This window comes from Heloderma suspectum, chromosome 15, assembly GCF_057233095.1.
Source record: "Heloderma suspectum isolate Gila_16-S chromosome 15, 16-S_ref, whole genome shotgun sequence".
In the NCBI taxonomy this organism is placed as follows: Eukaryota; Metazoa; Chordata; class Lepidosauria; order Squamata; family Helodermatidae; genus Heloderma; species Heloderma suspectum.
This window is the reverse complement of record NC_139472.1, coordinates 9,024,087-9,052,050: the sequence shown is the minus strand read 5'-3', so window position 1 is coordinate 9,052,050 and position 27,964 is coordinate 9,024,087. Positions and strand designations below refer to the sequence as shown.

Here is a 27,964-nt window from a genome sequence, read left to right as displayed (position 1 = left end):
GAGAAAGGGGAGCACGCCGCTGGCAGGATTTCTCAGGGCAGCCTCCTTCTCCTCTGCACACCAAATGCATTGAACTGCAACCCCCATCGTTCCCCAAAGTGCCAGGGGTGATGGGAGTTGTAGTTCAACTCATCTGGATGCCGCACTGCCAGGATGTAGGAAGGCAGCGGTAACCCAACCAGGAGCTGAGAGCCTGCCCTTGATTTGATGCCACCAGACTGGGCTATCCATGCACACTCCACCCGCTGCCTTCCTCCGGGGATGGTTTGGCCTGGAGCTGAAGAAGGGAATTTCCAGCCACCCTCATTTGCTTCCGATGGCACACTTCTCTGGGACAGCGCAAAAGCCGGAACGGAGCAGAATGGAACGGGCCGGAACCGTGAAGGGCACAGGAGCCCAGCGAGAGGAAAATAAGTTGGCAACTCAGAAACTAGCTTCAAACGCCACCTTGTGTGGAAGGGCTTTGCAGCAGCCCCTATGCTCCAGATATGTAGGTTTGGGGGGGAACGCCGTGGTGTGTGCATTTTTTTGATTCTGCAAATTGTTCTTTCATTTCCAATGCAATCCCAAGTAGTGACATCGCCTTCCCAGAACCTGTTCCAACAATTTATTTATGAATCAATAATATTTATATACCGCTTAATGTTAAAACAAAAATCTCCCGGTGGTTCACACGCAAATATTAAAGAACCCATTGACACATTCAAAATACACGTGTACAAGCAATTGAAGTGACAATACCCATATGCTGAAAATACACTATTAAAAACTATTTCAGGCTACCATATCTAATAAATGGCATCCAACGTTTCTGGAAAATCTGGGTGGAGTTTCTTCTTCCCTCTCGTAGCAATTTAAAATCTGGTACTTCTGACTACGTTTTCAGCAAACTCGACCTCTGAAAAACTTAAATGGCTTTGATGATGCGCACGCTCAGCCGAAAGGGAGTCTGCGCCGAAGTCAGGGGCTGGCGGCTCCTTCCGAGTAAACTTACGCAGCCTCTGGCTTCCTTGGAAGTGGCGGAAGGGCAGGGGCAGCGTGTGATGGGATGCCAAGGGCGGCTAGCGGGAATTCCCCTCTTCAGCTCCCCCACCACCAGGCCAAAGCATTCCCCGGGGAGGCGAGGCGAGGCGAGCCGGGGCGGCGGGCGGAGCGTTTCTCGGCTTCCGGGAAGCATCTTGCGGCTACATCTCGGATCACACCCAGTTCCAGTGGAGGCAGGTGGCCCCGATTTCGGCGGGGCTATAAATCCATTCTGGGTTTCAGTCAGAACCAGCCAGAATTCTAAAGGAGCTATCTGGGGGGGGGGGAACCCTATCTCCCAAATAGGTTCAGTGCCTTGGGTAGCTCCTTTAGAGTTCTGGCTGGTCCTGACTGCAACCCAGAGTGGATCTACCGCCCCACCACAATCGGACCCACCAGCCTCCACTGCCCATTTCTATTTCCTCCTCCTCCTTCATTTGCTCGGCGAGAGAGTTCCAGGGGCTTCTTGCTGCATTCCTTGCCCAGGTAATACCCAGGAGGGGTCTTCTGAGGGGCGCTAGGGGCACCCAGGGGTTTCTTTGGTAGGAACTTCATGAAGTGGGAACTAGCAGGACTGTATTTCCAACAGGCTTAGCCCTGGGACCTGTTTGCAAGAGCAGAAGTGGTGAAGGATAGTGCAATTGATCATGTGCAGAGTTCCCCTGTCTTTCTCCCTGTTAGCTTCCTTCTGAGGTGAGTGGGGAGGGAAATCATCTACTTTGGAGGCTTCGAGGCAGGACTTGAACCCAGAGCCGTCTCCTTAGGAATTTTGCCTCCAGCCTGGAGCCAGCTGTTTGGCAGGCTGTGTGTGGGGGGGTGCATTTCTGCAGGACAAACAAGTCATACCCCTTTCCCACCTGAATCATAGAATCCTAGAGTGGGAAGGCACCTTGGAGGTCATCTAGTCCTGCCTGCTGTTCAATGCAGGCTCTGCGCTGTGGTGTGCAGCTACAGCATCCCTGACAGGTGTCCATCCAGCCTCAGCTTAAATACTTCCAGCGAAGGAGAACCCACCACCTTTCAAGGCTGCCCGTCCCTCTGTCAAACAGCTCTCACTGTTAGGACGTTTCTCCTAATGTCCAGCTGAAATCTGCTTCCCTGCAGTTTCCACCCATTGATTCTAGTTCTGCCATTGGGAGCAACCAAGAACACGACTGTTCCTCTTCCGCGTGATGGCCTTTTAGATATTGGAAGACGGCTATCACATCTCCCCTTCATCTTCTCTTCTCCAGGCTAAACATCCCCAGCTCTTTCAACCATTCCTCAGAAAGACCTCTTGGAAGGAAGATGATGAACATTGGAGATTTGCCTGAAGACAACCTGCTGGAGTTACTGTCTCTGGTCCCCATGAAGGACCTGATCCACAACTGCCGGCTGGTTTGCGTGCGGTGGCGGGACCTGGTGGACTTGCCAATTCTGTGGAGGCGCAAGTATGAACGGAAGGATAATGATGTTGTGTGGCAACTTTTTAAGGTTATCCACATTTTCCGCCACCTGGAGAAGAACTTAATCAAGAACCCTTGCGGCAAAGGTGTGTGTTCATCTGGGGGAATAAAAATGCCAAGACACAAAGCTGATTCACAAAAGGCTTTCTCAAGGTTCCTGGTATAGCCCTGCTGGGACTGTCCCATGTCAGAATGCATGCTGGTGGGAGAGATTGCACGTCAGAATTCTACTGCACATCAAAACAAAAAACCTTCCTTGTCTACCTCAGAGAGAGGCTGGGCAAGAAATATTCTCCCTAATGCACCAGTTTCCTGTATGCAGTGATCGTGGTTTGTGTGTTTGTTTATTTGATTTATACCCTACCTTTCTACCAAAACATGGCATTCAAGGCAGCTTACAATCACAATTAAAATGGATTAAAACAATAAAACAATACATTAAAATACAATAAGAACATAACAATAACTAAAACAAAACAAAAATCCACCGGAGAGCATTCAAATACACAACTGCATTCAAAAATGGTAGAGTCCAAGGAGACCTGAACCATCTGTTTTTCAATCACAGTATGTTAAAAAGTTATATTTCACTGAAAATGAAAAGGGACTTATCAGAGTTGTGAGACACTTAACATGATTAAGTGAAGGAGCGATTGACCCCATGCTACAAACTTTTCTCAGTTTTACACTAATCTAACTGGAATTTCTTCCCCCAGAGAATCCAGGGAATTGGCTTGGACAGAGAATTCTATGGTATCAGTCTTGGGCTTAATTTGTAGAAATAAGTTTGTTTCTTTTTATTTAAAACATTCATACTGTGACACTGGCGTTCTTCACTGTATCTCTTTCCTTTTCTGTTCCCAGAGGGCTTGGACTTCTGGGAAATCAGCACACATCAAGAGGGCCAGTGGAGAATCGAGGAAGTGTCCGGAGCAGATTCATCAAAACTCATAACAAGGGACTTTCTTCAGAGAAATGCTTACATGAAAGATGAACATATACCCTATCAGCAGGTTAACAAATGCTTTGCAGCATGTAATGGGTGAGGATCATGGCCACATTTGGGCAGAAACTGATGTGAAAATGGGGAAGGAGTTTTCCATTTTTCCTGTAGGAATTCTTGTGCAGATGTGAAATGCTACATGTGGATAAAACGTCCCCCCCCACACAAATGTAATACTCACAGAAGTGAAGACCAACGTCTATAAACACATTCAATTTCCGGTAGTTTAATATAGATCCATGTAGAACCAGACATTTCAAGCCAAAAAGAGAGGATGATCTACCTTCAGTATAAAAGTCCTTAATCTAACCAAGATTTAAATCTGCAATTTTCAAATCCAATAGTCCCAAATCTATCCAGTCTTAAGAGATCCATCCAACAATAACTTCCTAATGCCTTTTCAGCTTCCTTCCTTCTCAGCCATGTCAGTTAATCACCTTCTATAGAGATTCACAGGAGTCTTCCTCTGCATCTTTGCACCAGAAATAGAGTTCCTTAAGAAAGACATTAATGGTTTAGGACGTAAGAAGAGCCTTGGTGGATTAGGCCAATGCTCCATCTAGTCCAGCATCTGCTTCCCACAAAGGCCAACCAAATAATGGTGGGAGACCCTCAAGCAGGGTTTCATAGCAGGGTCCAAATGCTGGGATGGTGGTTCTTCATGAGTTTCATTTGTGCCTTAGGCTCTGCATCAAGAGTCAACGCATCACCTTGAAGGATGGAGGCTACTGGGATCAGCTGATGGATGAGTCCAAACCCACAATTGTGGTGAAAGACTGGGAAGTGCAGAGTGACATGGCCTGGCCGGAGGTGATGGCTGGGGTCCCATGTGGTGAGGAAACAGTGATGGTAGGACAGTGGAGTAGGTGTGGTTGGATGTGGTCTGTGGGACCAAGGACAGCTCCAAAACTGCCAAGTTGCTCCAACAGTAGTCCAACCCATTGTGAGCCCGTATGTACTTATGCACCCTGGAACACACAGCTAGGCCCTGCCTTCTCAGATAAGAAGTTCTTGTAGCCCTCCCACAGGAAGTTGGTAGATAGGCCTTTGGTCTGATCCAGCAGGGCTCTTCTTGTATCCTGAGAAAACCAATGCTGGGGTCTGTGCATTAGCTGGGAGAAGATACATGACATCTGCCATTGGCCATAGCTCTCCACGAAGGCAGAGACAGTTTATCCCTGCAAACAATGTGCCTCGGCAATTGACATTGGCAACCAAGTTTGATGCAGGAAGTGCCAATCAGGATGGCACCAGGACACCTTGGATCAATTTTCTTCCTGATATTAGCGAGCTGCTTCCCTGCCCAAAATTTGCCAGAGTAGCAACACCGACCATCACTGACTGCTCCAGTTAGTGGCCAACAGTGAGGTCTGCTGTGCCTGAATCGTGCTCCATGTCTTCTCCATCTGTCCCCCGCTTCTGCCCAATAGGTTTTATTACACACCCGGTTGCCACTACCAATTGAGTGTGAAGCTGATGTTGGAGGACTTCAAAGTCCTGAAAGAATATTGTTCCACAGATCTATCCCACTGCAATCCAAAAGATGGAGAATGGCATGAGGTAAAGTAAGCCCAGGTGCAGTGGGTGTATTAGGCGTGCGGGGGGTGAGGGGTGGGGGGGGGAGTTGCTCGAGCAGCCTGGTGTGAATGTCTGAAAAGGGCCTTTTGCACTGTCCTCGGGCCTTGCCTCCAAACGAACAATCCCTCTGTCTCTCTGTCTCGTGTGCAGATAGAATACACTTTTTATAAGTGCCCTCCCAGAGTCCGTCACATCGACTTCCAACACCAGGGCCAAAATGTTAGCAGGGAACCAGCTGAGGGCAGAATGAGAATTACCAAAAGCAGCATCACCATTGGCCCGTTTGAACTGGACCCCACCACATCGCTTGAATATCTGCGCTAATGACACTATGGCGGTTGTGGCCAATCTTGGTCCTTGATGAAGATGACGACTGGTGATCCGAAACCCCTCTCGAAGCCCCTTCCTGCAGTACCAGTTTTCAATGTTCTCGGCTTCTCTCCTGTTGCATGTCTGTAGCTGCTGCCTAGATATGAGCGTGAGCATGAAAATGTTCATATATTTAACAAGACAGGCTTCCAAGGTCGAACATCACCATGCAGACGACAGCTGACATTTGAACTGAGATCATTTTGGGTCACAAAGGTTTCTCAGCCTGATGTGGAGGGACACAGAACCAAGCATGACCTCCTGGGTAGGGTCTTCTCCTGAATGAATGATATAATAATTGGTTTGGACTCAACATAGTAATGTCACACCGACTGCTGACTCTTTCGCTGCTTGGCCATTTGGTTTCACTTCTCAAAAAATTATTTATTTATTTATTAAATTTCTTAATCGCCTATCTGGCCGGTCACCTGTCCACTCTGGGCGATGTACAACAGCACAATTTAAAACAGTAAAATTACACATTAAAACATCGTCTGAAAATATCCTAACCCACCCCAAATGACTGCCTGAACAACCAAGTTTTCAATGCGTGGTGGAAGCTCATTAAAGAGGGGGCATGGCGGAGTTCCCTAGGGAGGGAGTTCCGCAGAGTGGGGGCCACCACAGAGAAGACCCTCTCCCTCATCCTCACCAGCCTAGCTGTCCTGGCTGATAGGACAGAGAGAAGGCCATCTGAGGCTGATCTTGTTGAGCAGCTTGTCTGGTGGTGTCAAGGAGCATCTCAAGGTGCTCCCTGAGTTGGGCTGGGCCAGAACCGTATAGGGTTTTAAAAACAATCCCATAATGCTGTCTGTGCTCAGGGTACATCGACATCTACTTAGGTGATCACTTCATATTTGTGATGAAGTGGACTCTGGACTACGGAAGCTTCTGCCCAAATAAATGTGCTAAACCTTTTAAAGTACCAACAGACTACCGGTTGCATTTCCTGGAACTGACTCCTGCAATGGACTCATCCTGTTCGGAGTTTGTGCCTCTTGCTATGGGGTTCCATCAAAGGTCAGGGGGGATTTTTTCTGGGGGTGGGGGCTGTCAATCTAATGGGACCAGAGAGGTGCATCCCTAGGCATATTCCTGAGGTCCAGTTTAGAAGCTGCAGCCAGTCATGTAGCAAAAGCAGGATTGGTAGGGTCAAAGCGCCTGGACCTTTTGATTAGCAGGGATGCTGACATCAACTGCCACCCCCACCCTGCTCTGACTTCCCTCCTCCCTCTGAGCTCAGCAGCAATCCTTGCTGGGGGGAAATGAATTTTCCCAGCAATAATATATTGTCCCCTGTTGTAGTGCAAAGGATTTTGGGGTAGTTTGTGCTTGAATGGGCAATTCAGGCCCTGTGAGGTAGCGCTGTAGGAGTGAATTCACCCTCTGCTGGATTTCAGGCTCTGCCCTCATTTGAATACTAATGCCTTCTTGCCCTGCTCCCAGGAAGCATGTCCAGCCTCACCCCCAAAGGAGCTCTCCCTCTTTCCCACTGTCTCTTGTGCGCAGGTTTCGTACATTTTTTACAGCTGCCCTCCCAGCATCCGTCACATCCTCTTCCAGCACCAGGGCCAACACGTTCACCGAAAGCTATCTGGGGGCAGGGTGAGAATGACCAAAAGCAGCGTCACCCTTTGGTGTATGTAGATGCCGTGGCAACAGGTACTACTGCTGATAAAAAGGCCCTCGTGGAGACCATTCTTGCTGTCCAGTTTCCCTTCTTCTCTGCATCACTCAAGATGTCTGTCTGCAGCTGCTGCCTATATATGAGCCATGAACATTTCTGGATATTAAACAAGCCAGAGCAAGACTCCCAAGATCTTTATAGGTGGGAAGTTCTGACGAAGAGGGAAGCAGACTCTTGGATCGTGATCGCTTGGGCTAGCGAAAGCTCCTCCTTTTTCTCAGCCCAGTGCGGAGGGATGCATCACCAAGCTTCACCTCCGGTGTAGAGATTATTCTACCCCTGAGTGAATGATCATTCTTCTGTGCCCGGCATAGGAATGTGCCCCTGACCGCTGCCTCTTGCAATGGAAAATAAAGAGCCAAAATAAATGTGTTAAACATCTTAAGGCACAATCCTATGCATGTTTAGACAGAAAGAAAGGACGATGAAATCGACTTCTCTCTCATTTAAAAGCTACGATCTTCTGCGCACTCTCCCTGAAAGAAACCTGCCACAGAAGCCAGAAGCTCTGACCATTGGGTGTGCTGAATGGGCCTGATGGGAATTGTAGTCCAAAATATTGGGAGGGTGTTGGGTTGGAGGAGGCCGTAGCACATCTGGAGGGGATGGGATGGGGAAGGTTCTGGCTGGGGATGTTTGGAGTTGTAGTCCCTGCCAGACTGGGGGAGGCTGCAGTTGGGGAGGATTGGAGTTGTAGTCCAACACATCTGGAGGGGGCTGGGTTGGGGGAGGTTCCAGCCAGGTACGATTGGAGTTGTAGCCCCTGCCAGACTGGGGGAGGCTGCAGCTGGGGAGGATTGGAGTTGTAGTCCAGTACATCCAGAGCGGGCTGGGTTGGGGGAGGTTCCAGCCAGGTACGATTGGAGTTGTAGCCCCTGCCAGACTGGGGGAGGCTGCAGCTGGGGAGGATTGGCGTTGTAGTCCAACACATCCGGAGGGGGCTGGGTTGGGGGAGGTTCCAGCCAGGTACGATTGGAGTTGTAGCCCCTGCCAGACTGGGGGAGGCTGCAGCTGGGGAGGATTGGCATTGTAGTCCAACACTTCCGGAGGGGGCTGGGTTGGGGGAGGTTCCAGCCAGGTACGATTGGAGTTGTAGCCCCTGCCAGACTGGGGGAGGCTGCAGCTGGGGAGGATTGGCGTTGTAGTCCAACACATCCGGAGGGGGCTGGGTTGGGGGAGGTTCCAGCCAGGTACGATTGGAGTTGTAGCCCCTGCCAGACTGGGGGAGGCTGCAGCTGGGGAGGATTGGCGTTGTAGTCCAACACATCCGGAGGGGGCTGGGTTGGGGGAGGTTCCAGCCAGGTACGATTGGAGTTGTAGCCCCTGCCAGACTGGGGGAGGCTGCAGCTGGGGAGGATTGGCGTTGTAGTCCAACACATCCGGAGGGGGCTGGGTTGGGGGAGGTTCCAGCCAGGTACGATTGGAGTTGTAGCCCCTGCCAGACTGGGGGAGGCTGCAGCTGGGGAGGATTGGCGTTGTAGTCCAACACATCCGGAGGGGGCTGCTTGAGGGAGGCTGATGTAGTCTCAGAAAGATAAGGAAGAGAGGGATTTCAGGATTGGAATGGGACTTTTCCTTTCGCGGGCCCCGTGACTGCATGCGCGGGGCGGGACCGTTTCATATGTGCGGGGGGGGGCGCGTCCCAGGTGTGTCCTCCTCCCCGCCGTCAAAAACAGCGGCTGCCTCATAGGCCCCCGTGCGGCGGCGACCCGGCCCGCAGCAAACGCAGGGCCGCATCGCGCGCCGCGAAAAACGCGCCGCAGGGCGGCTGGGGGACAGGCGCCCGCGTCATCGCATGCAAATGAGCGCGGGCGGGGATTCCCTCCGGGCCCCGCCCAAGGGGTGGCGCCGGCCGGCCCGCCCCGGAGGAGGCGAGGCCGCGCGCCGAGAGGACTTCCGGGTTGCCCGCCGCTTGCCGCTTTCCCTTTCGTCCTTCGGCTGCCGCTGGAAGCTGAGCGGGGCGGAGACCGGGCGCCCTCGCCGCAAGGTCCCCCGGCACAAAGCAAGCCCTGGGGGCGGGGCCTGCTAAGGGCAGCCCTAGGCAGGGTCGGGGGGGCGTGAGGGGGCTACTTTCAGCAGGGCTTCACTCACCCCCCCAGGACGTCTTTGCAACGGAAGTGGTGAAGGACAGTGCCTCTGCACACGTGCAGAGCGCCCTGCCCTTTCTCCTTGCCCTCACTACTCCCTTGTTCCTGCCCTCCTGGAGTCAGGGGCGAAGGACATGAGCCAACTTAGTTCTTAGGCAGGGGCAGCGAAATGGGAGGCAACAGGGTGCCTCTGAACACGTACGGAGCGCCTCTTCCTTTCACCTCCCTACCCCAACTATCCCCTTTTCATGTCCTTCTGCAATTAGAGAAGGACATCATCTAACTTGGAAGCTTCTAGAAAAAACAGGAGCCCACCCCCTACCTTTCCTGCTCTCCCTAGCAATTTTTCACGGGTTTGCTCCAGGGCTGGACATGTGGGGCTCCTGGGATTGTCAGAATGAATATTCTTGTCCTGTCCGGAGGAGACCTGTGCCCAGAAATGGGGGAGTGAGTATGTATGTGGGGGGTGGGAGGACTCCTAATGCTACAATGTCTGTGAGTGGATGGTCAGTGTAAAGCAGCATGAACTGGAATGCAATAATAATAACAACAACAATATATTACTATAATAATTATTAATAATAATAAATTGTGCTTAACATTTGCATGGCATATTCTAGTCTTATGATTTCTTAATCCCCCCCCCCCGCCTCCCACTGTAGATAAGAGGCCAAGAGGGAGAGGCGTACCTATGGTTCTACACCAGCTGTGCAGAACCTCAGACCCCGGGGGCCACACCCCCTCCTCAGACCCCTCACCCCCAATAGTTTGGTTGTTTCCTGGCTTTTATGCAGTCCCCCCCCCAAATGGTTGAAATGCCTCTCCTAAGGCTGAGTGACTGACAGAAAGGGCATTAAGCTAAAACAGGCTGGCATTTTGGCTCCACCCCCTCTTGCCTTTCACCCCACCCACCAAGAGCTTCTCCAGCCCCCAAGAACATGGCCCCCAAGAGCTTCTCCGGAATGGGGTTCAGCCCTCAGGCTGAAAGAGGTTCGACACCCCTGATCTACACCAGGGGTAGGCAAACTGGTGCCTTCCAGATCTTTTGGACTACAGCTCCCATCAGCTCCAGCCAGCAGGGCCAGTGGTCATGGATGATGAGAGCTGTAGTCCAAAAGATCTGGAAGGCACCAGTTTGCCTAGCTCTGGTCTTCACGGCAGAGGCCAAATCCAACCCAGGGAGTTTGTGATTCATCCCTCTCTCTCGTCTTGCTTCTGGGGGTTAGCTCCCCTCCGGACTGGAAGGCACATCAAACCCTTTCCTGTCTCCCGCTCATGGACCGGTATGGTCACTTTCCTTTTTCTCTCCCCCACTCTTCCTCCTGGGACTTCTTTGCAGGTGGCTGAGAGCTCCTTGGAAAGAAGATGGCGAGCATCGGAGACTTGCCCGAACGCATCCTGCAGGAGGTGCTGTCTCTACTTCCCATGGAGGAACTGATCCGCAACTGCCGCCGGGTTTGCCTGCGCTGGCGGGACCTGGTGGACTCGCCAGCCCTGTGGCAGCAGAAGTACCAGCAGAAGGGCGGACACCTTGAGACGCATAAGGATTGCCTGGATTACCGGAAGGGCTTCTATATCTTCTCCCACCTGGAGAAGAACTTGATCAAAAACCCTTGTGGCGAAGGTGTGTCCCTCTTTATCTGGGATGGGGTGGGCGGGGGGGAGAAAGACTGCCAGAGATAAAGTTGATTTACAAGAACTTTTCTGGAATAGTCTGGTATAGCTCTGCTGGGAGTGGGACTGTCCCAGTTCAAAACGCAGCTTAGTGGGATACTGTGTGTTTGAATCCTTCTCCACCTTAAAGTCATACAATCACCTTGCCTGTAGAAAGCGAGTACCTCAGGGAGGCAGGGGAAGAAATCTCCCTGATTCACTAGTTTTCTGTGCAGGGATGATTATGATGATAATACAGAAGGGAGAATTCAAATGTGCAGTTGCCGGACTTATACTCTAAAATGGTACGGTCCAGGAAAGAGAGACTGCAGACTATTTCTGAATGAAGAGTTTGACCCTTAGATGTCAGGAATCCTTTTTTTAATTACCCCAAATGGGAAACCATGCTTCACTGGGAGCTAAGAGGAATTTCTCAAACCTGAGAGACAGTTAATGTGATTAGATTCAGGGCCTCTTTATGTTATTCTAACATAAGAGACCTTCGGCTATTGGGCAGTATAAAAATGAAATAAATACTACTACTACTACTACTACTACTAATAATGAAAATAATAATAATTACCCTGCCAAACGTTCTCAGTGTTACATCAATTTAACTACCATTGCTTTCTAGAAAGAGTCATGGGTATTGTTGTTTTGGGCAGATAATTCTCTGCTAACAACCACTAGCCTCATTTGTAGAACCATTTTGTAAAGAATTATTTCCAAGATTTATATACCACCCTTCCACAAAGCTTCCAGGGCAGTTTATAAAAATATGTTGCCAGGCTTCCCTGAGGGAGAGGAAATGGCTGTTACGTTGGTTTAAGTCGGTAGTTGTAGATGAGCAGGAAAACAGAAGGAGAATGATTTAAGAGCATGCTTTATTGGACTGGTGACCATTCTAAACATTTGACCAATATCTTCTAGTTCTTGGATGTGCTCCTAGGGCACAGTCCTATGCGGGTTTAGACAGAAAGCAGTCCTACAACTCCCAGCATTCCCCAGCCAGCTGGCTGGGGAATGCTGGGAGTTGTAGGACTTTTTTTCTATCTAAACCTGCGTAGGATTGAGCCCTTAGGGTAGTATCCAATACTAGCCCTACCTGGTGTAGACCCATTGAAATGCATGAGACTTAAGTTAGTCATGGCTAAAGTCCAATTCATTTCAATGGGTCTGCTCTATGTAGGACTAACATTCCCTAGATAGCCATGCCCGCTTTCCCCAACCACTGATTGTCCAGTGGCTTCCCAGCTTTTGTGCAGCTTTTTCACTATGTCCAAAGGTTGCAGTGCCTCTCCGAAGGCTTTGTTACTGGCAGTAAGGGCTTTATGCTTCAATGTGCTGGTTTTTGGGAGGAGGGGGCAGAGGTTGTGTCAAGGACAGTTGAAACAGGGCCATAGATAGGTCACAGTGAGCTTTGCTGGCTGAAGCTCTCCCCCTACTGGAAGCCTAGGAGGATGTTGTCTCAGCAACAAGCTAAAGCCCCGCCCCTTTTGCCTTTGGCCCTGCCCACCGCTGGAATGCAGGCCCTGAAAGCTTCTCCAAAATGGAGTTTGGCCCTTGGGCTAAAAGAGATTCCCACCCCTGGTGTAAAACAAATTACTTTTCATGTTCCTTTCGGACATGCTGTGACCACCATACTAAGCTGCCGATCCTGTTTACCATTCCAGTGAAAAACAGACTGTGCTACAAACCTTGCTCTAGATTCTAAGGTCTTTCTCCTTCTTCTGGCAGGGACTATTCCATATGCTACAGCCACCCACTCAAAGCCTCTCCCTTCACTGTCCCTCTTTCTGTTTTTCCCCTCGACAGAGGGCTTAGCCTTCTGGGACATCAAGACACCTGCAGAGGGCCAGTGGAAAATCGAGGAAATGTCTGAAGCAGATTCCTCAAAACTCCAAAAGTGGGACTTCCTGCAGAGGAACCGTCATTTGAAAAAGGAAGATATACCCCACCAGCAGATTAACAAATGCTTCACCGCGCATAACGGGTGAGGATTAAAGCCACAAGCTCAGATTCACCCGGAAGTGGAGAAAGGTTCTATTTTTCCCCACAGGAATTCTCATGCAGACCTAAAATTCTGCAGAAGTTCTACATAATTCTCTGTCAACAGCCTGCAAAAGATGCCAGTCATCACAAAAGAAAAGATAAATTTATATACAGAAATTCTATATAATCTATTATGTTTAATATACCAGGAGGGTTAACACCCCCACCCCCAGCATATAAATCTTTAAACAAGCAAACACGTCAAGTGGCAGGGTGGGGTGGGGAGCCCCAATTCTTGATTAAGGTTTAAATCAATTCTCAGATCAAAGAATTCAAAAGTTCCTAAGGATAAGTTACTGGGCAGTAAGAGCTTTAAGCTGAAATGTGCTGGTATGAGGGGTCGTGGTTCCCCCCCCCCACCTTTGCCTTTGGCTCCACCCACCGCTAGAATGTGGCCCCCGAGTGCTTCTCCAAAATTGAATTCGGTCCTTGTGCTGAAAGAGGGTCCTCACCCCTAGATGAAAGAAGGAAGAGCTTTGCTGGATTAGGCCAACGCTCCGTCTAGTACAGCCTCCAGCTTCCCACAGTGATGGGATAGATAGCCCTGTTGCAGTGGCTCTTAATGATTTTGTTCATGCCTTAGGCTCTGCATCAAGTCTCAGCTGATCACCTTGAAGGATCACGGCTACTGGGATCAGCTGATTGACGAGGCCGAACCCAATATTGTGGTGATCGACTGGTGAGTGTGGAATGTCCAGTCCTGGCTACATGTGGGTGGGTGCTCATGTGGCGATTCAAAGTTCTCGGGGGACCCGCCAGTCTCTTCGAAATCCGGAGGACAGCAGCGGTTGGACAGAGGAGGAGGTGTGGTTGGGCCTGGGCTACAGGACCTTGGACGGCTGCGCAGCTGCCAGGTTGCCTGGGCAGTGATCTGACCTACCCTGAGTCCTCACTGAGCTCTTCAGGGAGCTCCTGGTCAGCAAGGTTCAATTGCCTTAGCCTCTGCAATAGTGGGTTGGTTCCGCAGGGGGCACGTTCTTGCTGGATCAGCCTGTCCCAATCTCTGGTTACCAGAAGCATGCAGGGAATGCCAGTGGCATCTGAAAGTGTGAGATCTGAGCAAGGAGAGGCCAGTCCAGGAAGAACAGTAAGGTCTAGGCAGGCGAGGTTGTGTTCGCTGAATAGAAACCTGTCAAGGGGTAATATCCAATGTTAGTCCTATGTAGTGTAGACCCATTGAAAAGAATGAGACTTAAGTTAGTCATAACTGACTTAAGTCCCATTCATTTCAGTGGGTCTACTCTACATAGGATAAACATTGGATGCTACCCAAGGTAAGTACAACAGGCACAGCAGGCTAAGGCAGAAGCTCTCTTGTGTAAAGGGTAGCTGAAACAGAACCATGGATAGCTCAGAGTGAGCTTTGCTGGCTGGAACTCCCTCACTAGAACCCTAGAAGGATGTTGTCTCAGCAGCAAGCTAAAGCCTGTGACCACATGCAAAGCAGATGCTCTACTGCTAAGCTACGGTTCTTTGCCATGCACCTCAAGGCTGAGGCCTATGTTTGATGTGCCGAATTCACACCTGGTTTTTTTTCATCTTCTCCTCCCCCAAAAGGTTTTATCATGGCTTTGGCTGCCGCTACCAGCTGTGGGTGAAGTTGTTGTCAGCAGACTTCAAAGTCCTCCAAGAATATGGCAACAAAAATGCATACCAACGCGATTTTAAAACTGAAAAATGGCGTGAGGTAAAGTAAGGCCGGTGGGCAGGAATGTGAGTAGTGGGCTGGAGCCCGTTAGCACAGCCTGGGGTAAATAGTTCCAGAGAGGAGTGGCTTCCCCTCCTGCAACTAACGTCGCAACGTTCCCCCAAACCCAAATGTATTTAGATATTTATTTGCTGTTCTTTTAAACTGCCCAATAACCCAAGTTCTCTGGGTGGTGCACAACGCATTAAAAAACATACAGTACAAATATTAAAATAAAAACAAGATAAAACCAGCAGCAAAGAAGAAAACCATTACATCACCATAAAACCAGCAGCAGAATGGAGAATTAAAGCACTAAAAGCAGTTCGCAAAATGCCTGGAAGAATAAAACGGTCTTTATCTGGTGGCGAAAAGACCATAATGTAGATGCCAGGTGAGCCTCTGGGGAGATCATTCCACGGATGGAGTGCAACCACCACTGAAAAGGCTCTCTTGTAGCCCCACTTCCCTCGACTCGTTTGGTGAGGGCGCTTGAAAGAGGGCCTCAGACATTGATCTTAATGTCCGGTTAGGTAAACTAATCCACTTTCTCTCTCTTTTTTCTTCTTCAGGTTTCACTCATGTTTGATTGCCCTCGCGGACTCCGCCACATTCTCTTCCAGCACCAAGGCCAGAATATCAACCCCTCCGGGGAAGGCACAAAGATAACCAAAACCAGCCTCACTTTTGGCCCGTATTCTTTCGATTAAACCTGTGTTCTTTCCTGTAAGGCCCTGGGGACCATTGGCTGCTCTCAATCACCTTAAGTGCGGCTCTCTGCCCCCCTCTCTCTCTTGCTCTCTCTCTCTCTCTCTCTCTCTTTACAGTAGCTGTTCACTCTCAGCAGGGACTCTCTAGCTTTACCTTGTGGTTTGCTTTGGCGGTGGGCCAGCTGCTGAGATATCTGGGCTACTGGAGAAGTCTTCGGGGGTGGGAGGTCAGGAGCCCTGATGCGTGTCATCTGTAAGGCAGAGGGGTGGGGGGCAGGGAGGAGGAGAATGCAAGAGCAGTCAGCTGTGCTGGGAGAGGAGCCCACGAGGCAGACAGCAACAGGATTGGCTAGCTTCAGTGATTGGCTAGCGCAGCTGCTGGAGGCGGAGGGGACATTGAATGCGCAGGTGAGAGAGAGAGCCATGTAACTCCTGCATGAAAAATAGTGGAGATCCTTGGATTAAACGATATCCCCTTCACGCATCATGATGTTGCTCCCGCCAAGATCCCAGCAGCAACTGCTGTTACTGCTGGTAAAGTGGCTCCCTGGGAGGACATGGACGTCTCGAAATCTAGGGAGCCCCTGCTTCTTCCTCGAAATTTGCACCCCAGTTGGGTTCCCGATTTTCAGATGTTCTCTGCTTCTCCCAAGTTGTAGGCTTGCCGCTGCTTTCTCCAGATGACCAGTGGTGTAGTGGTGAATTTTGAAGCGTAGGCACTCAGCACGACATTCCCCATAGCTCCATCCCCAAGGAGAGTCCAACAACTGAGGCTGCTGTGCTGATCCATATCAAGAAACGAGTTCTAGCTGTTTTCATTTGCTTAGAGCAGGCCTTCTGTGATGCTAAGGGGGCTTAGTTGCCCATTCAAGACCAAGCCACCCCAAATACTTTGCGTTACAACTGTGAACAATATATAGGAGAGCCAGTGTAGTGTAGTGTAGTGTAGTGGTTAAAAGTCTTGCCCTGGGACTCGGGAGCCCCGGGTTCTAGGCCCCACTCAGCCATGAAGCTCACTGGGCGACTTTGGGCCAGCCACCGACTCTCAGCCTAGCCCACCTCACAGGGTTGTTGTAAGGATAAAATAGAGAGGAGGAGGACCATGTGAGCCACCTTGCAAGAGGAAAAAAGGCGGGCAATAAACTTAATAATAAATAAATATATGTAGCTTGGAAAATTAATTCCCCTGCTGTTCCCACCAGCTACTGTGAGGATTGCAGCTAAGCTCAGAGGGGACAGGGAAATCTGGGGGCGGGGAGGGGCACATGCTGTCACCATCCCTGCTAAGGAAGCAGTGGCTGCGCTGTGTCCCTGCGAGCCCTGGCTTGGCTACCCCACTTGCGCAGAGGTCGCGAGATGTCTGGCTGTTAAACAAGGCAAGGCAGGACTTCCGGTTCTTTAGAGACAAGGGCCAGCTCGGAGTTCAAGTTATCTCTTGAACGGAGATAGTTTTAGTTACCAAAGGGTCCTCTGTTTTCTCAGCAGGATGGGGAGAGACCCAAACTAAATGCCCCGTCCCAGGTGGGGTTTTTTCTCTCGCCGATCAAATACCATAATAACACCAACGGCTGTCTCTTGGATCGGTTGGGGGTGGGATGGCGACCGATTCCTTACTTCTCTGCCCTTTGGGTGTATTATCTTCTCTGCCCTTTGGGTGTATTATGGATCCCCGCCACCTTCTGTGACAGCGGCGTACTTGCGACCAGGTGGAACTTCACCCCCGTGAACGCTTCTGCCACCCGAATAAATGTGTTTGTCTTTTAAGGTACCAATGGACTCTTGGTTGTGTTTGCTGCAAAAGATGCGCCCGGCTGCCCTTTTGTGGTTCTCATGTCTTGCCGTCAGCCCCATCGGGAGGCACATTTTCTGCGGCAGCGAAGAGGAGGAGAAAGTCCAGGGGGCTCTTGGCAGTGGGCCCCTGCTAAGGTGTGGGCCCTTGGCAACTGCCCTATCATGCCTTCCTTTATCGCCAGCCCTGTTGTCAGGCTTCAGCATGGGTCAGACTCCAGGGAACCAAGTTCAGAGACTGGGCTGCCAGTCTGAGCTGAGCTGACCTGAAGCAGGTAAATAAATAAATCAGCAGGAGGTTAAGCAGTGTGGCTCCAGGTTTCGGAGGGCCCTTGGGCAAGAACCCCTAATAGCTCCCCCTCTCCCAGTAAGGTTAACTTCTCACTGCCCTTGTTACCAGCTGCTCTGGCTTCTCCTCCACTTCCTTATTGTTCCCAAAAGCCCATGTGGAGGTCAAGTGAGCTAAGAGGGCCAGAGGTGAAGGCCATTGAGCTCCTCCCACCGGGAGAAATACAGTCAGGACCAGAAATATTGGAACAAGGATAACGGTTTTAGCAGTTGGCCTCTGTACACCACCACGTTGAAGATGAAAGGAAACACACCCAGATGGGAGCGAAGTCAGGACTTTCTGCTGTAGTTCAAGGGGCTTGACAAAAGTGGGGCACTAACCATTCAGGAAGGACAGCCAGTTTTATACACACGGGCACACACCCATTGTTGGTGGCTCGTAAGTAATGGAATGAATGCCTGACAAGCAGCTGCATGGCCAGGTGTGGCCTGTTTCCTGGGCACCCCATGACCAGTCAAGCAGATAAAGGCCTGGAGGTGGTTCTGAGTGTTACATTTGCATTTGGTAGCTGTTCACTGGAACTCCCAACATGAAGTCCAAAGAGGCGTCCATGCGAGTGAAGGAGGCCATCATTAGGCTGAGGAAACAACATAAACCCATCAGAGAGAGAGCAAAAACATTGGGAGTGGCCAACACAACAGTTTGGAACATCCTGAAAAAGAAGGAGTTAACTGGCAAGCTCAGCAACAGCAAAAGGCCTGGCAGACCACAGAAGACAACTAAAGTGGATGACCACAGAATTCTGGTGAAAAAGAACGCTTTCACAACATCTAGCCAGGTCAAGAACGCTCTTGAGGAGGTAGGCATGTCATTGTCAACATCTACAGTCAAGAGACGGCTTTATGAATGTAAATACAGAGGCTTCACAACAAGGTGCAAACCACTGGTAACGCTCAAGAACAGACAGGCCAGATTAGCCTTTGCCAGCAAACACCTAAAAAAGCCTGCCCAGTTCTGGAATAAGATTCTTTGGACTGACTGATGAAGCCAAGATTACCTTGTTCCAGAATGATGGGAAGAGAAAAGTATGGAGAAGGAAAGGAACAGCTCATGATCCAAAGCATGCCACATCGTCTGTCAAACATGGTGGAGGCAGTGTTCTGGCATGGGCATGTATGGCTGCCAATGGAACCGGGTCACTGGTGTCTATTGATGACCTGACAGCCAATAAAAGCGGCAGGATGAATTCTGAAGTGTATAGGGCTATACTTTCTGCTCAGATTCAGCCGAATACTGCCAAACTGATAGGACTCCGCTTCATATGGATAATGACCCAAAACATACAGCAAAAGCTGCCCAAGAGTTTCTGAAGGCAAAGAAGTGGGATGTTCTTCAATGGCCAAGTCAGTCACCTGATCTCAACCCAATACAGCATGCTTCTCACTCACTGAAGATAAGACTGAAGGCAGAAACACCCACAAACAAGCAGCAGCTGAAGGCAGCTGCAGTAAAGGCCTGGCAAACCATCTAAAGGGCGGAAACTCAGCATTTGGTCATGTCCATGGGTTCCAGACTTCAGGCAGTCATTGACTGCTTGCGTAACTCAGTGAAGCCATAAGTTATGCCGTGCAGGGCCACCCAAGACGGACAGGTCATGGCAGAGAGTTCTGACAAAATGTGGTCCACTGGAGAAGGAAATGGCAACCCACTCCAGTATTCTTGCCAAGAAAACCCCATGGAACGTATCACAAGGCTAAAAGAGATGACGCCGGAAGATGAGCCCCTCAGGTCAGAAGGTGTCCAACATACTACTGGGGAAGAGCAGAGGGTATTCCCAAGCAGCACCAAAAAGAGTGAAGCGGCTGGGCCAAAGCTGAAAGGACACTCAGCTGTGGATGTGTCTGGTGGTGAAAAGAAAGTCCGATGCTGTAAAGAACAATATTGTTTAGGAACCTGGAATGTAAGGTCAATGAATCAAGGTAAGCTGGAGGTGGTCAAACATCAGATGGCAAGATTGAACATCGACATCTTGGGAATCAGCGAACTAAAATGGACAGGCATGGGCGAATTTAATTCAGGTGACCATCATATCTACTACTGTGGGCAAGAATCCCTTCAAAGAAATGGAGTAGCACTCATAGCCAATAAAAGGGTGGGAAAAGCAGTACTACAATCTCAAAAAACGATAGAATTACCTCAGTACGAATCCAAGGCAAACCATTCAACATCACAGTAATTCTGTCTATTCCCCAACCACTGATGCTGAAGAAGCTGAGGTTGATTGGTTCTATGAAGACCTACAACACCTTCTAGAACTAACACCAAAAAAAGACATCCTCTTCATCATAGGGGATTGGAATGCTAAAGTAGGAAGTCAAGAAATCACTGGGATAACAGGCAGGCATGGCCTTGGTGTACAAAATGAGGCAAGACGAAGGCTAGTAAGAGTTTTGCCAAGAGAACACGCTGCTCATAGCAAACACGCTTTTCCAACAGCACAAGAGGCGACTCTACACATGGACATCACCAGATGGTCAATATCGAAATCAGATTGATTATGTACTTTGCAGCCAAAGGTGGAGAAGCTCTATACAGTCAGTAAAAACAAGACCTGGAGCTGACTGTGGCTCAGATCATGAGCTTCTTGTTGCATAATTTTGGCTTAAATTGAAGAACGTAGGGAAAACCACTAAACCATTCAGGTATGACCTAAATCATATCCCTTATGAATATACAGTGGAGGTGAGGAATAGATTTAAGGGATTAGACCTGATAGACTGAGTGCCTGAGGAACTATGGACAGAGGTTCGTAACATTGTTCAGGAGGCAGCAACTAAATCCATCCAAAAGAAAAAGAAAAGCAAGAAAGCAAAGTGGCTGTCTGATGAGGCTTTACAAGTAGCTGAAGAAAGAAGGGAAGCAAAAAGGAAGGGAGAAAGGGGAAGCTATGTCCAACTGAATGCAGAGTTCCAGAGAATAGCAAGGAGAGACAAGAAGGCCTTCTTAAATGAACAATGCAAAGAAATCGAGGAAAACAATAGAATGGGAAAGACTAGAGATCTCTTCAAGAAAATCGGAGATCTCAAGGGAACGTTTTGTGCAAAGATGGGCATGATAAAGGACAAAGAAGGCAGGGACCTAACAGAAGCAGATGAGATTAAGAAGAGGTGGAAAGAATAAACAGAAGAACTATACAGGAAAGATCTGAATGTCCCTGATAGCCATGATAGTGCGGTCACTGAACTTGAGCCGGACATCCTCAAGAGTGAAGTCAAGTGGGCCTTAGGAAGCATTACTAACAACAAAGCTAGTGGAGATGACAGTATTCCAGCTGAGCTGTTTGAAATCCTAAAAGATGATGCTGTTAAAGTGCTGCACTCAATATGCCAACATATGTTGGAACACTCAACAGTGGCCACAAGACTGGAAAAGGTCAGTTTATATTCCAATTCCAAAGAAGGGCAACGCCAAAGAGTGTTCAAACTACCGTACAATTGTGCTCATTTCACATGCCAGCAAGGTTATGCTCAAAATCCTACAAGCTAGGCTTCAGCACTATGTGAACCGAGAACTACTGGAAGTACAAGCTGGGTTTCGAAGAGGCAGAGGAACTAGAGATCAAATCGCCAACATTCGCTGGATCAGGGAGAAAGCAAGAGAATTCCAGAAAAACGTCTATTTCTGCTTCATTGACTACGCTAAAGCCTTTGATTGTGTGGATCACAACAAACTCTGGCTAATTCTTAAAGTGATGGGAGTACCAGACCACCTTACCTGTCTCCTGAGAAACCTGTACGAGGGACAAGAAGCAACAGTAAGAACCAAACATGGAACAACCAATTGGTTCAAAATTGGGAAAGGAGTATGACAAGGCTGTATATTGTCAGCCTGCTTATTTAACTTATATGCAGAGTACATCATGAGAAACGCCGGGTTGGATGAACCACAGGTCAGAATTAAGATTGCTGGGAGAATTATCAACAACCTCAGATACGCAGACGATACCACCCTAATGGCAGAAAGCAAAGAGGATCTAAAGAGCCTCTTGTTGAGGGTGAAAGTGGAGAGTGCAAAAGCTGGTTTGAAACTCAACATTAAAAAAATGAAGATCATGGCATCTGGCCCCATCACTTCCTGGCATATGGAAGGGGAAGAAATGGAAGCAGTGACAGATTATACTTTCTTGGGCTCCAAGATCACCGCAGACGGTGACTGTAGCCATGAAATTAAAAGACACTTGCTCCTTGGGAGGAAAGCTATGGCAAACCTAGACAGCATAGTAAGAAGCAGAGACATCACCTTGCCGACAAAGGTCCGCATAATCAAAGCTATGGTTTTCCCAGTAGTAATGTATGGCTGTGAGAGCTGGACTATAAGGAAGGCTGAACGCCGAAGAATTGATGCTTTCGAACTGTGGTGCTGGAGAAGTCTCTTACGAGTCCCCTGGACTGCAAGGAGGCCAGATCAGTCCATCCTAAAGGAAATCAACCCTGACTGCTCTTTGGAAGGACAGATACTGAAGCTGAAGCTCAAATATTTTGGCCACCTAATGCGAAGAGAAAACTCTCTGGAAAAGACCCTGATGCTGGGAAAGATTGAAGGCAAAAGGAGAAGGGGACGGCAGAGGATGAGATGGCTAGATAGCATCACCAATGCAATGAATATGAACTTGAGCATACTCCAGGAGAGAGCAGAGGACAGGAAGGCCTGGCGTGCTATGGTCCATGGGGTCACGAAGAGTCGGACACGACTTAATGACTGAACAACAACAAATTAAAGGCGATCCTTCAGTTTGAAATGATGTTGGTTTGTTCATTACTTATGAGCCACCAACGATGGGTGTGTGTGTGTATGCCACTGGCTGTACTCCCTGAATGGTTAGTGCCCCACTTTTGTCAGACCCCTTGAATTACAGCTGAAAGTCCTGACTTCGCTCCCATCTGGGTGTGTTTCCTTTCAACTTCAATGTGGTGGTGTACAGAGGCCAAATGTCAAAACCATTATCCTTGTTCCAATATTTCTGGCCCTGACTGTAGGTCTCTGCCCCACTTCGCAACAAGCAGCAGAAGAGGAGGGAAAATTGAAAGCACCTAGTGACTTACAGGGAGGGAAGTCCCAAAATCCCAAGCGGGGATCCTTTTTCCTGCCTTCACGCTGCTTTCAAGTGACCCACACGCACACTGGTGCAGCCCATTCCCTGTCACATCTTATTTCCAATGAGGTAAGCAACCAAGTGCCCTCCAGCTGTTTTTGACTTCATTTCCCATCATCCCTGGCCAGCATGGCCAATGCTCAGGAATGCTGGTAGTTGTAGTCCAAAACATCTGGAGGGCACCAGGTTGGGGAGGACTGACTTACATGTCAATGACAGTGTCAATTTCACATGGGAAAGCCCGCCCCCTTGCCCTGCCTTGAGTCTGAGGCTGCTTTCTCTAGGGAAAAGGTGTTCTTCAGGATCACAGCCCTGCAGTCCGGCCCCAAAGCCCCAGTGCATTCTTCCTTCCATGGGACTTACTCCCAGGTAGATGTGTGCAGAAGGACAGCAGGCCAAAATGCAATGAAGGAGATGTTAGGCTCAGCAAGATGTTTTGGAGAAGTCAACTCCCATCGGCACCAGAAAGTATGGCCAACCAATTGAGAATGCTGGTATATCTAGACCAAAACATCTTGAGGGCACCAGCTTGAAAGGCCAGTTTAATTTATCCCTGGGGTTGGAAATGACTTAGAATGGGAGTGGGCAAAAAAACTAGACTTCCAGATATTCCCGACCATTGGCCATGTTAGCAGGGGCTTTGGGGAGTTGACCAGGCTGCCAGATGTTTTGGATCTCAACTCCCAGCATTCCTGACCATTGGCCGTACTGGCAGGGGCTTCTGGGAGTTGAAGTCCAGAATATCTGGAGATCTACCTTCTGCCCACGCCTTAGAAAATAGTAGATAAAAGAATTAGACCAGGGTGTGGATCGTCTAGCCCTTCCAGATGTCAGTGGACTCCAACTCCCATCAGTTTCTGCCAGTGTAACACTTTCTACAGGGTCTCTAAAGGGACTCCCAGCAAAGGCTTTATAAAGGGACAATTAGCATATATCATTTAATTTCTTAATTATCACCGATAATAATACACAGAGGAATTTTACATAAAGAACAATTCACATATCACAGGCCAATAAAACAGAGCACAGCCCTTCCAAAGTTCTGTCCAGATTGGGTGCACAACAAAAATATAAAAGCTCCCTGAAACTTGATTTTTCTGCGGGCCAAAGAGGGAAGACCATCTCTTTTCATTTCAGAGAATCAGAGAATAGTAGGGTTGGAAGGGGCCTACAAGGCCATTGAGTCCAACCCTCTGCTCAATGCAATAATCCAAGTCAGAGCATCCCTGACAGGTGGCTGTCCAGCCTCGTCTTGAATGCCTCCAGTCTGGGAGAGCCCACCGCCTCCCTAGGTAACTGGTTCCATTGTCGTATTGCTCTTAACAGTCAGGACGTTTTTCCTGATGTTCAGCCGGAATCCGGCTTCCTGTAACTTGAGCCCGTTATTCCATGTCCTGCACTCTGGGATGATCGTGAGGAGATCCTGGCCTTCCTCTCTGTGACAACCTTCCAAGTACTTGAAGAGTGCTATCCTATCTCCCCTCAGTCTTCTCTTCGCAAGGCTAAACATGCCCAGTTCTTTCAGTCTCTCTTCATAGGGCTTTGTTTCCAGTCCCCTGATCATCTTTGTTGCCCTCCTCTGAACCCTCTCCAGTTGGTCTGCATCCTTCTTAAAGTGTGGTGCCCAGAACTGGACACAGTACTCCAGATGAGGCCTAACCAGCACTGAGTAGAGGGGAACTAGTACTTCCCGGGATTTGGAAGCGATGCTTCTGTTAATGCAGCCCAAAATGGCATTTGCCTTCTTTTCAGCCACATCACATTGTTGGCTCATATTCAGCTTGTGATCGACAACAATTCCAAGATCCTTCTCGCTTGTCGTGTTGTTGAGCCACATATCCCCCATCTTGTAACTGCATTTGGTTTCTTTTTCCTAGGTGCAGAACTTGGCATTTATCCCTATTAAATGTCATTCTGTTGTTTTCTGCCCAGGGCTCCAGTCTATCCAGATCACTTTGAATTTTGTTTCTGTCTTCCAAAGTATTAGCTATCCTGCCCAATTTTGTGTCATCTGCAAATTTGATCAGCATTCCCTGCACCTCCTCCTCCAAGTCATTAACAAAAATGTTGAAGAGCACTGGGCCCAGGACTGAGCCCTGCGGTACCCCACTCGTTACCTCTCCCCAGTTTGAGAAGGATCCATTGATAAGCACTCCTGACTCTGATTCTGTAGCCAACTGTGGATCCACCGGATCGTTGTTTCATCTAGCCCACTTTGAGCTAGTTTGCTCATCAGGATATCATAGGGCACTTTGTCGAAAGCTTTGCTGAAGTCGAGGTGTATGATGTCTACAGCATTCCCACGGTCTACAAGGGAGGTTATTTGATCAAAAAATGAGATCAGATTTGTCTGGCACGACTTGTTTTTGACAAATCCATGTTGGCTTCGAGTAATCACTGCATTGTTTTCAAGGTGCTTCCAGATGGATTGTTTTATCATCCGCTCCAGAATTTTCCCAGGGATTGATGTCAGACTGACTGGTCTGTAGTTCCCAGGTTCCGCCTTTTTACCCTTTTTGAAGATAGGGACAACATTAGCCCTCCTCCAGTCATCTGGCACTTCCCCCGTCCTCCATGATTTCTCAAAGAGAATAGACAGCGGTTCTGAGAGTTCTTCTGCCAGTTCCTTTATTACTCTAGGATGCAGTTCATCTGGCCCTGGAGATTTGAACTCATTCAAAGTAATTAGGTGTTCCTTGCCCATATGCCTATCGATCTCAAGCTGCAATCCTGCCCCTTCAGCCTGTACTTCGCCTTTGCCAGGGGGGTCATAGACCCTCTTTTGGGAGAAGACTGAGCCAAAGTAGGAATTGAGCCCCTCTGCCTTTTCTTTGTCCTCTGTTATTGTTTTGCCATCCTTATTTAATAGCTGAACAACCATTTCTTTCCTCTGCCTTTTACTATGCACGTAGCTGAAGAAAGCCTTTTTGTTGTTTTTAGCATCCCTCGCTAACCTCAGCTTGTTCTCAGCTTTAGCCTTCCTGACACCAGTGCTACCTGCCTGTACTCTTCCTTTGTTGCTTGTCCTTCCTTCCACTTCCTATATGTGTCCTTTTTTGTTTTCAGGTCATCCCTAAGCTTTTTGTGAAGCCACATTGGCTTCTTCTGTTGTCTTCCACCTTTTCTTCTTGTTGAAATGGTTTGTAATTGTGCCTTGAGAATTTCCTTTTTTAAAAGCTCCCACCCATCTTGGACTCCTTTTCTCATTAGCGTTGCTTGCCATGGGACCTTACTGATCATTGTTCTGAGTTTATTAAAATCAGCTTTCCTAAAATCCAGGGTACGCGTTTGACAACACTCGGCTTTTGCTTCCCTTAGAACCAAGAACTCAAGTACAACATGGTCGCTTCCCCCCAGAGTTCCTGATTTCACTGTCGCAGCAGTCCTCTCCAGCAACACAGGAGCAAACTTTATAGACAACCCTGTCCCAAGGGTTCGGGGCCTTACAGAGAGGAGAAAGAAAACGTCTTCCACACTGCATCTGTAAACCATCCAGAGCACTTTGGCTATGCGGCCGTGCAGAAATAATAATAATAATAATAATAATACTTTTTTAGGGAACTACCCATAATGGTGGCCGCTCCTTATCTCTCTCCCTTACTGAGCATGTGCAGGAATATCCCCCCTCCAGAATTCTTAAAGGGAAATACACCACTGGGTTTCCCCAGCATGGCCAATGGTTTGGGGCAGTGGAAGTTGTTCTCTAGCCTTTCATCAGTTTCCATTGCTGGAATATACAAGGCAGGCAGGTGAGACTGGAAGGGGTGTGACGACCTGACCCACATGCAAATGAGCCGTGGATGGGATCCCCTACTCTGCTCTGCCCATGAGGAACTTGCAGGGCTGCCCCGGAGGGGGGGAGGAGGAGGAGGAGGAGGAGGAGAAACTTCATGGAGCTTCCTACTTCCTTCTCTTGCTGGCCGCTGAGCTAATAAAAGACAAACTTTCCCATAGGCAGCACTGCGTCTCTCTTGAATGAACATGCTTCTTCATATAGCACATTATTAAGCTATGAAATTCACTACCTCACAATGTGGAGATGGCTGCCAACTTACATGGCTTTAAAAGGGGACGAAACAAACTCATGGTCAATAAATCTGTCAGTAGGTATCAGTCATGAATGCCAGTTGCTGACGAATTGTGACCAACCAGGAAGTCAAGCTCTCCCAAAGAGCCCCACACCATTCTGTCAGACTCTCCCTGCTTCTCATTTGGCAGACCATAACTTCCCGCCACCATCTTTTCATGCTCTATTGCTGTTGTTAGGAATAGCCTGCCAGTCCGGTGAAGGGGGGCCGCTGTACTAATCAATCCTTTGTCTCTATGTAAACATCTATGGCTGAATAAAACTGGCATTATTCATGGTCAGTGTTTTTGAGCTCATTTCTACCACTTTATTCAAGCACCGTGCATAATGTTATTTTATTTATTCATTTCATATCTATATTGCCCAATAGCCAAAGCTCTCTGGGAGGTTCACAAAAATTAAAACCAAAAACCGCAGGATAAAACAATATAAAATATAAATGCATTAATACATTAATAAATGCTTTATACAACCAGAATAAAACCTAGCAGCAATGCAGAGGTTTAAAATACAGATTTAAAACACCAAAGCTAAAAGACTAGAAAGCTAAAATGCTAAAATGCCTGGGAGAATAAAAAGGACTTCACCTGGCGCCGGAAGGAATACAACGTAGGTGCCAGGTGAACCTCACTAGGGAGCTCATTCTACAGCCAGGGTGCCACAGCAGAAAAGGCCCTCTTCCTAGTAGCCACCCACCTCACTTCCTTTGGCAGGGGCTCAAGGTTCGTGTCCTTCAGTATACGTGTCTAAATGTGAGTTTGTGAACAAAGACATGGGCATCAGTTCTGGTAACACTTGAGGAAGACAGTTCAGTCTGTGAGACTTGCACCCACAAGGCAGCCCTGGTGGTGATGGTGCAGGGGGCAAGGTGCAGGATCCAGGCTGTTCAGAGATCCGCACTGGCACCTCCCCATCCTTATTAAACATATTGGGAGCTCCCACCAGAAAACAAGGTAACAAGCCGGGGAGCTGGTGGGCTCTCCCACACTGGAGGCATTCAAGACAAGGCTGGACAGCCATCTGTCAGGGATGCTCTGACTTGGATTCCTGCACTGAGCAGGGGGTTGGACTTGATGGCCTTATAGGCCCCTTCCAACCCTACTATTCTATGATTCTAAGCTCTGGCAGTCATATAATGGCCTTTGGCTTCTAAATAAATGACTCTAGACAATCCAGGCACCTACTTTCACTAACACCTATTTGCATGATTCCAAAACACCCTTTTTCCAGTTTGCAAAAACAAATAGGATGTGAGGAGCAAGGAGCTCAGGAAAGGACACAAAGGAAGTTAGAGTGGTGTCTAAGAAAGGAGGGCAATAATAGGGGGAAAGGAAAAGGGATAAGCAGTAGCTTC

General features: G+C 48.8%; 2 protein-coding genes across 3 annotated transcripts; both read left to right on the top strand.

The window, feature by feature from the left end:
* Nucleotides 1–1,204: 1,204 nt before the first annotated feature.
* LOC146335292 (F-box only protein 44-like) lies at nucleotides 1,205–6,342 on the top strand. 2 transcript variants are annotated; one of them, XM_084822100.1, is made up of 6 exons: nucleotides 1,205–1,509; nucleotides 2,256–2,554; nucleotides 3,333–3,510; nucleotides 4,155–4,303; nucleotides 4,902–5,031; nucleotides 5,200–6,342. In XM_084822100.1, exons 2-5 carry the CDS (start codon nucleotides 2,311–2,313, stop codon nucleotides 4,934–4,936), a joined length of 606 nt encoding a protein of 201 aa, XP_084678226.1. In that variant the 5' UTR covers nucleotides 1,205–1,509; nucleotides 2,256–2,310; the 3' UTR covers nucleotides 4,937–5,031; nucleotides 5,200–6,342. The 2 variants fall into 2 exon arrangements, with proteins under 2 accessions (XP_084678226.1, XP_084678227.1); XM_084822101.1 differs by lacking the exon at nucleotides 1,205–1,509 and adding an exon at nucleotides 1,619–1,716.
* Nucleotides 6,343–8,993: 2,651 nt separating this feature from the next.
* Nucleotides 8,994–17,062, top strand: LOC146335291 (F-box only protein 6-like). Its single transcript, XM_084822380.1, has 6 exons — nucleotides 8,994–9,092; nucleotides 10,532–10,816; nucleotides 12,661–12,838; nucleotides 13,481–13,576; nucleotides 14,455–14,584; nucleotides 15,157–17,062. The coding sequence occupies exons 2-6, from the start codon at nucleotides 10,558–10,560 to the stop codon at nucleotides 15,292–15,294; spliced, it is 801 nt and encodes a 266-aa protein (XP_084678506.1). The 5' UTR covers nucleotides 8,994–9,092; nucleotides 10,532–10,557; the 3' UTR covers nucleotides 15,295–17,062.
* Nucleotides 17,063–27,964: the final 10,902 nt, after the last annotated feature.

Bases quoted from the DNA above. Each gene is read 5' to 3' on its own strand.
- LOC146335292 (XM_084822100.1), top strand. From the start codon at position 2,311: ATGATGAACATTGGAGATTTGCCTGAAGACAACCTGCTGGAGTTACTG. The intron at 2,555-3,332 runs GTGTGTGTTCAT...TTCTGTTCCCAG, and splicing joins CAAGAACCCTTGCGGCAAAG to AGGGCTTGGACTTCTGGGAA. The intron at 4,304-4,901 runs GTGAGGAAACAG...TCTGCCCAATAG, and splicing joins GATGGCTGGGGTCCCATGTG to GTTTTATTACACACCCGGTT.
- LOC146335291 (XM_084822380.1), top strand. From the start codon at position 10,558: ATGGCGAGCATCGGAGACTTGCCCGAACGCATCCTGCAGGAGGTGCTG. The intron at 12,839-13,480 runs GTGAGGATTAAA...TTCATGCCTTAG, and splicing joins TGCTTCACCGCGCATAACGG to GCTCTGCATCAAGTCTCAGC. The intron at 14,585-15,156 runs GTAAAGTAAGGC...TTTCTTCTTCAG, and splicing joins AAACTGAAAAATGGCGTGAG to GTTTCACTCATGTTTGATTG.